Source organism: Coregonus lavaretus, assembly GCF_964263955.1.
Source record: "Coregonus lavaretus genome assembly, chromosome: 28".
NCBI lineage: Eukaryota > Metazoa > Chordata > Actinopteri > Salmoniformes > Salmonidae > Coregonus > Coregonus lavaretus.
In genome coordinates, this window is record NC_140015.1 from 9,633,462 (window position 1) to 9,645,844 (window position 12,383).

The 12,383-nt window shown below is 41.3% G+C and overlaps 1 protein-coding gene across 1 annotated transcript; it reads right to left on the reverse strand.

The window, feature by feature from the left end:
- Window positions 1–9,288: 9,288 nt before the first annotated feature.
- LOC311104537 (eukaryotic translation initiation factor 1b-like) lies at window positions 9,289–12,181 on the reverse strand. Its single transcript, XM_084146401.1, has 4 exons — window positions 11,563–12,181; window positions 10,481–10,644; window positions 10,276–10,377; window positions 9,289–10,063 (listed from the first exon to the last, which is right to left on the reverse strand). Exons 1-4 carry the CDS (start codon window positions 11,591–11,593, stop codon window positions 10,019–10,021), a joined length of 342 nt encoding a protein of 113 aa, XP_084002527.1. The 5' UTR covers window positions 11,594–12,181; the 3' UTR covers window positions 9,289–10,018.
- Window positions 12,182–12,383: the final 202 nt, after the last annotated feature.

Here is a 12,383-nt window from a genome sequence, read left to right on the forward strand (position 1 = left end):
GGTAATTGGCAAACTTCAGACGGGCCTGGACATGCGCTGGCTTGAGCAGGGGGACCTTGCGTGTGCTGCAGGATTTTAATCCATGACGGCGTAGTGTGTTACTAATGGTTTTCTTTGAGACTGTGGTCCCATCTCTCTTCAGGTCATTGACCAGGTCCTGCCGTGTAGTTCTGGGCTGATCCCTCACCTTCTTCATGATCATTGATGCTCCACGAGGTGAGATCTTGCATAGAGCCCCAGACCGAGGGTGATTGACCGTCATCTTGAACTTCTTCCATTTTCTAATAATTGCGCCAACAGTTGTTGCCTTCTCACCAAGCTGCTTGCCTATTGTCCTGTAGCCCATCCCAGCCTTGTGCAGGTCTACAATTTTATCCCTGATGTCCTTACACAGCTCTCTGGTCTTGGCCATTGTGGAGAGGTTGGAGTCTGTTTGATTGAGTGTGTGGACAGGTGTCTTTTATACAGGTAACGAGTTCAAACAGGTGCAGTTAATACAGGTCATGAGTGGAGAACAGGAGGGCTTCTTAAAGAAAAACTAACAGGTCTGTGAGAGCTGGAATTCGTACTGGTTGGTAGGTGATCAAATACTTGTCAAGCAATAAAATGCAAATTAATTACTTAAAAATCATACAATGTGATTTTCTGGATTTTTGTTTTAGATTCCGTCTCTCACAGTTGAAGTGTACCTATGATAAAAAATTACAGACCTCTACATGCTTTGTAAGTAGGAAAACCTGCAAAATCGGCAGTGTATCAAATACTTGTTCTCCCCACTGTATATATTAGATCTATGATACACAGCTCAAAGTCAATCAGATACACTCTAGATCACACAGCAGAGATCACAGGTGTAAGCCACTTAAAAGGACACATTTTATCAGTGACAATTAAATACCAGATGGCTTATCTTTTTCAAGCCAATTACCTTTGGTTTGAACCCAGCGGCCATGGCTGTGCAGTGTGCCGAACACTGATAATACCCAGATGAAAAGCTACTGGGACTGTTGACTACCTTCCCAGCTCTAAACCCAGCCAGCCTTTCACGCTTATGTCATTTAGCAGAACGATTTATCATTTATCAGAACTAGGATCTGTATCAGGAGGACTTCAGAATCCATTTCAAATACACTGTATGTGCATACCGTGACCACATACTGGATTTGATAGTGTAGGTATTATAGAGCTACCCTACTATAAATTGGAAATGACCGAGACCAGATTAGACATCTACAGTGCCAAAACAAGACTAATAGCAAGACACTTGGTGAATGTTTTTTAATGCTTGAATATTGGCGATACTGACCAAACTACGTCAGTGTGAATATTGTCACAACAGTTTAGTCCCCCTCCTTCAGACTTCCTGCCACTCCCTTACAGCTAGAGATGAGCCTGCTCACCCAACTCGTGGCACTCTCTGACCAGAGGGTTGGGGCCCCGGGCCCTCAACATAGCAGCAAGCACCCTATGACTGGCAGTGGCCCTAGGAAACCAGCCAAATCACTGGTATGTGTCATCCTCCTGTGACAAACTACCTCTCTCCACACCAAAATGTGTCCTGGTTCAGCAGTTTTTAGAACCAATCTTAATGGCTCACACAAACACTTTGTAGCAGTCAATAACCCCAGAGCTAGCAAAACAAGCTGGTCCTTGAGCTGGGCGACTTGTTTTGAGGCACGGACATCTAAAAATGTTGTTATTTTCAAGAACATGGGGTCACATTGAATATAAGGGAAGGGACAGTTGGTGATATGTGAATTTCTTATCTTCTCTCATTGATTGAGACAGGTGGGTGTCCACCCCAAAGTGCTGCATATCATGATGACACTCACCTGTCTCGATCAATGAGAAGATTTGAAATAGACAAGATGGCGGCATACACATTGCTGGATTACTTCATGGAGCAAAACAAATATTTAATTTATTAATGGAGCATTTTCTAAATTCAAACGAACCCCCTGCAACTAGACATGGAAGTTTAGAAGATATGTGTTGTCTTTCAAGTCGGGAATTTAGGAAGTATCGCCGAAGTAAAGGTTGGTCGAAAATTCTCTGTGCTATACTTTACACTACCTACACTCTTAGAAAAAAAGGTGCTACCTAGAACCTCAAAGGGTTCTTTGGCTGTCCCCATAGGAGAACCCTTTGAAGAACCCTTTCTGGTTCCAGGTAGAACCATTTTGGGTTCCATGTAAAACCCTTTCCACAGAAAGTTCTACATGGAACCCAAAAAGGTTCTACCTGGAACCAAAAAGGGTTCTTCAAAGGGTTCTCCTATGCGGACAGCCGAAGAACCCTTTTGGAACCCTTTTTCCTAAGAGTGTACTGTGTAACGGCTGTATGGAAGCATTCACCTATCACTGCCATTTCAAAGTGTAGCTATCTCTGACTGAGATCTGCTCTCTTCTCCTCCTGGTAATTTCCATGTAAAAGGACCCATAAGCACCAACATGTGAAGTAATAAACCTAACCTCAACTTGGTATGGGTATTTGGGCTGAGATATGCAGGTGCAGATCTGGTTTATATTAGTATTGGGACTCAAACAAAGGTGTAGATCTGGTTTGTAGGAGTACTGGAGCTGAGTTGCAGGGGTAGACCTGGTTAACAGTTTAGGAGTATTTAGGCTTCGGCACATTTAGACCTGGCTTAGTTTACTAATTGGGTTCAAGCACAGGTGCAGACTTTGTGGGTATGTAAATTGGAGATTAAGTACAGGTGTAGTCCTGGTTTGTATGAATATTGGGGCTGAAATGCAGAAGTACACCTATTTTTATGACAATTGGAGCTGACATGGAGCAGTAGACGGTTTTTGTTTTAAAAATCAATATCGGATTAGACGTGCAGGTGTACACCTGGTCTGTAAGAATATTGGGACTGAAGTACAAGTGTAGACCTGGTTTGTATGAATGTTGAGGCTTGGGCACTGTGGTAGACCTGTTTTTATATGAGTATGCACATTAATTGACCTGGTTTATATGAGTAATGGGGTGTATGGATACACAAGGCTCATGCAGATAATGGGTCTATTGCCAATTCAAATCCTTTCTGGCAACAAGTTTGTGGTAGGAAATAGTGAATGGGGCTGGGGCACATGTGTTATACCACTGTACCATGAGTTTATCTATAAAATGATTAACGTATAGGTCAGAGGTCACAGGACTAAGATATGCAAAAAACATGCTTGGGGTGTACAGCGAATAGCTGGATATGTTACGCCCCTGAAAAAGGGGAGAAATAATCACGAGAGTGATGCAGTTATGTTTCCTCACTGAAAACTTTAGTATAATGAGGAAAAAAGACCGCGATTTCCCCAGAAAGTTGGGTGGAGACCAGAGCAATCGATCTCAGGCTCATAGATTAAGAGCATTTAGTAGATCACAGATTAACACTTTTACCCTTAAATTAGGCACCACAAAATAAAGTAGTCAATATAACGTTTACACATTCCTCTTACAATATTTACCCTTTGTACACTTGATGGATTTTAACACAATTATGAATTTTATCAATCTCTATGAACTAGTACTGAATGCATGATCTTTTTAACCTTAGATATTTCAAGATCCTTACATACCATGAACTTATTAATACTTTTTAGTGTATAACAGGCTATGAATATGTCCTTTAACCTGTCACAGATATACAGTGCATTCGGAAAGTATTCAGACCCCTTGACTTTTTCCACATTTTGTTATGTTACAGCTTTATTCTAAAATATATATATTTTTTCAAATCCCTCATCAATCTACACACAATACCCCATAATGACAGAGCAAAAACAGGATTTTAGAAATGTTTGCTAATTTATTAATAATAAAAAACTGAAATATCAAATTTACATAAGTATTCAGACCCTTTACTCAGTACTTTGTTGAAGCACCTTTGGAAGTGATTACAGCCTTGAGTCTTCTTGGGTATGACGCTACAAGTTTGGTACACCTGTATTTGGGGAGTTTCTCCCATTCTTCTCTGCAGATCCTCTCAAGCACCGTCAGCTTGGATGGGGAGCGTTGCTGCACAGCTATTTTCAGGTCTCTCCAGAGATGTTAGATCGGGTTCAAGTCCGGGCTCTGGCTGGGCCCCTCAAGGACATTCAGAGACTTGTCCCGAAGCCCATCCTGCATTGTCTTGGCTGTGTGCTTAGGGTCGCTGTCCTGTTGGAAGGTGAATCTTCGCCCCAGTCTGAGGTCCTGAGCACTCTGGAGCAGGTTTTCATCAAGGATCTCTCTGTACTTTGCTCCGTTAATCTTTCCCTCGATCCTGACTAGTCTCCCAGTCCCTGCCGCTGAAAAACATCCCCATAGCATGATGCTGCCACCACCATGCTTCACCGTAGGGGATGGTGCCAGGTTTCCTCCAGACGTGACGCTTAGCATTCAGGCCAATGCGTTCAAACTTGGTTTCATCAGACCAGAGAATCTTGTTTCTCATGGTCTGAGAGTCCTTAAGCTGCCTTTTGGCAAACTCCAAGCGGGCTGTCATGTGCCTCTACCATAAAGGCCTGATTGGTGGAGTGCTGCAGAGATGGTTGTCCTTCTGGAAGGTTCTCCCATCTCCACAGAGGAACTCAGGAGCTCTGTCAGAGTGACCATCGGGTTCTTGGTCACCTCCCTGACCAAGGCCCTTCTCCCCGATTGCTCAGTTTGGCCGGGCGGCCAGCTCTAGGAAGAGTCTTGGTGTTTCCAAACTTCTTCCATTTAAGAATGATGGAGGCCACTGTGTTCTTGAGGACCTTCAATGCTGCAGAATGTTTTTTACCCTTCCCCAGATCTGTGCCTCGACACAATCCTGTCTCGGTGCTCTACGGATAATTCCTTCGACCTCATAGCTTGGTTTTTGCTCTGACATGCACTGTCAACTGTGGGACCTTATATAGACAGGTGTGTGCCTTTCCAGATCATATCCAATTAATTGAATTTACCACAGGTGGACTCCAATCAAGTTGTAGAAACATCTCAAGGATGATCAATGGAAACAGGATCCACCTGAGCTCAATTTAGAGTCTCATAGCTTATACTTAAGGTATTTCAGTTTTTTTATTTTTTATACATTTGCAAAAAAATCTAAAAACCTATTTTCGCTTTGTCATTATGGGGTATTGTGTTTAGATTGATGAGGATTTCTTTTTATTTCATCCATTTTAGAATAAGGCTGTAACGTAACAAAATGTGGAAAAAGGGAAGGGGTCTGAATACTTTCCGAATGCACTGTAGGTTACTGTTGGTGACTTGGGGAATACAGGCCTAATTAAAGTGGGTAACAGGGCTGAGATTGGCAAGTAACAGGGATGAGGTGTATTGGCAAATGTACTGGCGTCTATGAGTAACAAATAGGGCATTTAGAGCTAGGATATGGGTGTATCTGTACATGATTGTATCAATATTAGGGTATTGGCATGTGGGTATTAAGGTTAGGGCATAGGGTGACAGGACAGGGGTGTCTGTGAGTAATTGGGTTAAGTAGGCTGAGGTATACAGTGCTGTGAAAAAGTATTTGCCCCCTTTCTGATTTCCTCTATTTTTGTATATTTTTGATACTGAATGTTATCAGATCTTCAACCAAAACCTAATATTAGATCAAGGGAACCGGAGTTTACAAATAACACAAAAAATTGATACTTATTTTATTTATTTAAGTAACAAGGTTATGCAACACCCAATTCCCCTGTGTGAAAAAGTAATTGCCCCCTTACACTCAATAACTGGCTGCGCCACCTTTAGCTGAAATGACTGCAACCAAATGCTTCCTGTAGTTGTTGATCAGTCTCTCACATCGCTGTGGAGGAATTTTGGCCCACTCTTGCATGCAGAACTGCTTTAACTCAGCGACATTTGTAGGTTTTCAAGCATGAACTGCTCGGTTCAAGTCCTGCCACAAGATCTCAAAATTAATGACAGATTTCTTGATTTATCAGACTTTTTTGAGGAAGTGTTTCTGGCTATGTTGCTGCTACAAACAACAGTAATATTGCCACCTTTTTCTTGTTTTTCAAGCAAAGGTCTTTAGGGAGTATTCACCTAGCTGAGTTCTGCTAGGAGCAAATTGAACCTATGTATGCAGATGCCTTGAGGACTATGTGTGCAGACATTGCCTTATGCTCATGGAACAAGAGACGCAAATTATGATATCATGCTTCTGACCCAATCCTATTCATAAATATTGTTGTTGTTTGAAAAAAACGATTTTTTTTTTTTTACTTATTCGAAAGATTCACCGTCCGTGGGTTTATGTTGAGAACGTACATGGCTCGAATGCAATGCAATTTCGTCTGCTATTTTTGGAGAACTGCAAATATGAACTGTAAATTGGTTCCATGATGTTTCTCTTTATTTTGGATCTTTGTCCAGCTCCTGTGAAAAGTTTGGATGTGCGTAAAACCCTCCACAGTCTAAGTTGCCTTGTCTGTATTATACTCCCTATTTAAAACATGTTGTTTCATTTTTTATTAGAATTTGATTAGAATTATACACTATTTTTAGACCTCATCAATAGCCTAGTGAATGCAGTCTTGCTTATTGACTATGTTTGGTATGTCCAGACTGCAATTTACAGTAGGCCTAGCCCCTATATCAGTGCGAATGCTATCAGATTAGATTTTGATCCATCAATGCATGTTAGAGTGAATTTTTCCCCTCGTCTAGCGTCTATGTTTAACAATGTACAGTATTTCCATATTCAAGCAATGCATGGGGCAGGCTAACAAACTAACATCCAAATTGGAGTTGATGACAACGCAATACATAAAATACAGTAAATACACAACTTCAAGCAACCACATATTTAGCCATGGAGCACGTTCTGATTGGTGTCAAGCCTCGACACACCCACAACCACCGCCAGCTACTGCGCCCATAATTCCGGTTGTGAAAGTATGAAAAATATTTCTGACACACCCCGAACTTATCAAGCTATAGCACGATTGTCAGCGCTAAGATTTACCTTTGCGTTAGGTTTGTTAAAACAGAGCCTCCAGTGTCATATCATAGCTGACACCCCATTATTTCTGCAGACATCTTTGAATCTTAATTCTGATGAGATATTTAACCATTTTTGGAAAATGTGGTCAAATAAAAACTGAGGGAGATTTTACTGTCATTCTGTTACCAAACTTTGCATCTGCACTGTCCCTCAAGTAAATGTGTTTTAGTACAATTTTCAGAGTCAATTGTTAAAAGTAGATTTCTTCATATAGGTGTAGGGTTTGATAAACTTTGCAATCGATGGTTTTTGCTTGTTATACCTTTTAAAGTGAAAAAGTGAGTCTCAGCATCACTCTGTTATCCTGGAATTGCCCTCCTCCTTCTCTAATGCTGCGTTCGTAACCAAGTGGGAATTTACCACATACTGTACGACTGGGAAAAAACAACTTGAACGACCCTCCAACAATTACTAGTGGGAAACTCGTACATCATCCTGAGCTACCACTTCTCCCACATGCTGAGCTCTGACATCACCTACTAAGGAAATGACCTCGATAACAGCATTTTCGGCAAATGCAACAACAAAACATTATTTATAAAAATAATTGTATTCATGTTTTTTTAACACTATAATTTGTTTACAAGTGAGATAGCTGTACTTTTAGTTTATGGTTTACACAGCTTGTTGGCCATTAGCCAATCTGTGTTTCTCAATGAGTTCAAAGCGCGTGAATGCATCCAACTGGTATTTATGACTTTCCAACTGGTGAATTCCCACCTCCCACTTGGTTACGAACGCAGCATAATACACTGGAAAGGCCCTGGAGTCTGCTATTTGACTAAGTAAGTGTAGAAAATAAAAACCCAAAGCATATTAAAGATATGGATAGGGGAAATTACAGCAACAGCTATTCAAGACAACTTGTAACACTGAGTACTGAGGCTGATAAAGAAGGCTACAGAAATCTATGGTTAACCACTGAGTTTTGCCCTTCAGTTTTCTCATATGAAAATGAATAACCAAGTTGACTCACATTAAAGCTTGGCAGCATGTCAGACTCACCCATATACAGACAATGTGTCCATCAAACACCACACACTCTCAAGACAAGAAAAAACAATGTCCCTGTGTGTGCATTGATTAAAGTATATTTTAAAAACAAAATATTGAAACAACTGTTGTTATAGTGCCCCCTAGTGAGAATGCATAGTATAACAGTACCTTGGTTTGGTGTAATTGAGCTGCATCATGCAGTCTGCCAGGTCCAAACAGTGTCACATGAACACAGAAATATTGCAGTGACTATTTACCAAGTTGTGTGCCGTGTTTGATACTGCTCCACTAGGATTCTTTCTCAATGTGTCTTAACTGTGTTTTCTTTACACATAAAACATTCAAGGCCTAAATCATGAGAGAAAAATACCTGGTCCAAAATGTCTCCCTTGTGTCTTCCCATTGTAAACAAAAACATGACAAAGTACTATGAGATAACAGATGCACAAAACAAATGGTTGATTTAATGCAGTGATAACCAATAGAATAACTGGCTTGGTTGGTACTCCATCATAAGAACTCCACATATGGTACAAGGTAAGGACAGATTGGGTAGATGGTAGACCTGTTAGATAGCGTCAAATGAACTGATGGTATCTGCACAGCCAGAGAAAAAGTAATTCCATGCAGCACTAGAGTATTTCCCACTGCCACAAAAGAGAGGGAGGAAATAGGGACACTTATCTTTTGATCAGTGAGATGCCATGTGGCTATCCTGTTTGACTTAGAGCTTCTTGTGATGTTCTCAAACTTACTCAAAATTGCACTATATTCAACATGTAACGAATGCCCCCCCCCCAGATAAGAGCGTCTGCTAAATGACTAAAATGTAAAGTTGAGTCAAGACCTGATCTTGCATGAACAGCCAGATTGTTCTCCCAATCTAGGTCAAGACGCTGGCTGAACGTCTGTGTGGCGGTTCACTTCCAGCTTTATTTTACATTTAGCAGAAGCTCTTATCCAGAGACAGTCAGCGCATTCAAAGGTCATCACAATCATTGGAAGTAAAACGTTCCTCAAGAAAGCAGCCATCAGCACTAGCATGTAAAGACCCTCTTCCCCACATCTTTAATGTACATGTCATTTAGCAAACGCTCTTATTCAGAGCGACTAAGTGAGTGCATACATTTTTCATACTGCCCTATCCTCAACAGTAATACACCAGGTCCTGTAGAATAAGCAGTTTGTTGGCTTTTTAATCAATATTGACCAAATTATCATAGGTATAAAAATTGGTATGGTCCCTTCATAGTAATGTATTCCATCGCAAACGCCACTATTAAGTTCAAATAATTGTACCCCATGAAACGAGATAATTTCAAATATTTATTGAATAAAATGTGGAATTTAAAAACAGTTATTTCCCCACTCCATTTTCAGGTCAGTAGCTCAGCATCAATACTACCATGGCTTTAAGCAAACTTGCTTCATAACACCAGTCATCTGACAACCAGGCAGATGAGTACTTCAAAATTCTAGTTAAAATAAAATCTTAAGTATAACAGCTTCAGAAAATTCAGCATATTATAATTAACTTTTTTTTTTAAAGGAAGAAGCAATCTTGTAGACGGGAGATGGGGCGGAGATGGTTAGAACGTCAGCTGCACTCTAACCTTGAAGCAGGCAGCCCTACAACACATTGGAACTGCAGTTGAGGGCTTCTCCCCAAACTGAACCACCCTTATCCACTCTAACCCCCCCCCCCCCCCCAAAATCCCACACAACAGGATTCCGCATGAGGTGGCGGTTGATCATTTTATTGAAATTTGTACAAAACAAAAAGAGTTACATGGAATTGTGCCCGTCACATGGCAAACAAAAAATTTAAGGAAAAAACAAAACCACTCATCCCGCATATGTCGAACCATTTGTCCATGTTTGTACTGGACTGCTCCCGTATGAGGGGGGAGTTAAACTGGTAGTTAAGAGTCAATTCAGAAGTATTCATCATTAGCTTAAAACAGCTGCGGTGATTGCAGCACCGGGAGGGGGGGGGGGGGAGAAGAGTATCAGGACCAGGGGAGAGGGGGCTGCTGAGAGCTTCTAGAACCCGTGGACCTTGAGCTGCTCCTCTTTTGCCAGGCCAATCTGGAAGTGGGAAGGAGAAGAGACATTACACAAAGGAACTCTGCACTCCAGTCACAGAACATTTACTACCATCGCAGCTGGACTGTTTACAAACAGGGGCTTTTGTATGGGAGCCTTCTGTAGGGGCCATGACAGATTCCCACTTAGTACTCACAAGTGTGGAGTATATGCTGGGTGCAATGTGCTATAGCAGGGACAAGACTCAAACATACCTCAATCAGAAAAGTGCAGATATTCTTGCGCTGGTCACCTTGCAGCTGAATCACTTCACCATACTCTGGGTGCTCAATCACTGTCCCATTGCAGGCAAATTTCTGTTGACAAAGCAGAACTAGTCAAAAGGCCTGTAGAACAAAACATGGACCTTTCTGAGTATACCAGCTAGTGTCAGTGTCTCAACTCCCTGCCATAACATACCTTCTTAAAGGCCTTGACTAGCTTCTTCTTATCATAGTCGATGGCTATGCCCTGGACCGTGGTCAGAGTCTTCCTGCCGTTACGCTGCTGGATTCTTATGTGGATGTAGTCGTCAGTCCCAGATGGGAGCCTGTCATTACCCTTAGTTGCATCAGCAAATGGGTCTGTGGGAAGAACAATACCATTTAAAAACAAAATCACTTTACTTAACATAATTCAAAACAAACATCTCATCTAAAAATATACGCAAGCAACCTAAAGTGATAGCTAAAATGGCAGTGTTTTGTTTGACCTAGCTAACAAAAGATCCAGGCCGATGAACTGGTGACGTAACGTCTTATCCACGAGGCCCTGCGCAGATGCTGGTCAGCAATTTACATGGACAATGGGGTTTTAGAAAAATGTCCCACCAAGATTGGGTGGCAAATCTGCGCAGACCTTAATTTATCCGTAATATTGAGATTAGTGACACATGGGAGAAAGCAAAATGCACCAGTACAGATAGCCAACCATTCCAGCAAAACATGCCGAAATTTCGGAAGTCATGAATGTTGGAGAAGCACACAATTAAGCGGGCCTATATTATGGGATCTGGCCATTTACCTTCAAATAGTTCCCGTTTCACACCAAAGGCCTTCCCGACAGTCGTATTGCAAACAAATTGGGGCAAAAAGCTACATTTATATTTGGTCCATTGTTGATAGTTATCGTGCCAGAAACACAAATGACAGTAAGAACTAGTTATTCTCCGGAATAGGTATTGTACATTGATCAATGTGTCCACAATACGGACTAGTTTGCTATACCGGCTACAAATCAATGTTGGGGCCTAAACAAGGAAATTAACTTCGGCCTAGTTGAAGTCTGATGGATGTTGGTTAACGTTAACCTTAATATAACTTATTTCCATTAGGAAGGGAATGATCGATATAACTAACAATGTTTCATGAACATATTAAAATCAAAACGTTCTATTTAGTTGGAACGTCGTCAAAATGTTTGCAAATGCTAGCTAACGTTAGCAACCACCCTTCCCCCACTTTTTCGACCCCGCGGTAGCTGAGATGGTTGAAATGTCTTACCGAAAGTTTGGAGGTTCTGGATAGCGGACATACGATAAGATTTCCTTTCCTTTCGGATAATAACTGGTTAGCGATCGACTGGTTGGCTTAATTTGTGTTTTTAGTTGTTCTTTGAATCTTCCTTTTCACGGGGACGACGCTTTAGTCGGCTGAAAGGCTCTCACAAAATGGAGATTGTTTAGCTTGCAAAGTGGAAAACAACCCTTTATAGCGCCTCCCCGCACGTACGGACGTGCGCCACGCCACACCCTAGTTTACTGGAAAGATGACGTAATTATCTTGGTTTTCAGAAGGGAAAATACCAACACATAAAAAAAACTATAGCACAAATATCTAAATTAAATGTGAAGACCTTAGTTAATAAAGCAATGTTATTCGTAGACGAAACAATGGTCAGTGGTCCATTATTCCATTTTAGGAAATATATTGAAAACTCAGATACTTTTGTTTTTACTGACTAACTAAAGCCTTCTCCTTTCATCTTAGGTGCTGTGCCGAAGCCGATAAACGTGAAGTTGATCGATCCCCCTTGAGGGAGTTGCTGTTTTTTTTTTTGTATATGACAGTAAAACATTCTCATAAAAAGTCAATTTCAGCACTGCTCAGGCAAATTTGCCGAACAGCTAAACTTGGAACCAATCAGAACTCCCGTACATACCTCGTGATGAAGGCAGCCAATGACCTGCTTCTATCTAAACCTCACTTGAAAACTCGAGCTGCTGTCTGTCTGTGTGTGATGGGTCAGTGCTATCCGGGATTCTTGGGACTTCCCTACGCTTAACCCCTACCCTTACCCTAATCATAACCCTTACCTAACCCTA

What these genes read in the sequence shown, in the direction of transcription:
- LOC311104537 (XM_084146401.1), bottom strand. Translation starts at nt 11,593, where the DNA reads ATGTCCGCTATCCAGAACCTCCAAACTTTCG. An exon ending in CCAGAACCTCCAAACTTTCG is followed by an intron (nt 10,645 to 11,562) that starts GTAAGACATTTC and finishes TTCTTCCCACAG; the next exon opens with ACCCATTTGCTGATGCAACT. An exon ending in TAGTCAAGGCCTTTAAGAAG is followed by an intron (nt 10,378 to 10,480) that starts GTATGTTATGGC and finishes CTTTGTCAACAG; the next exon opens with AAATTTGCCTGCAATGGGAC.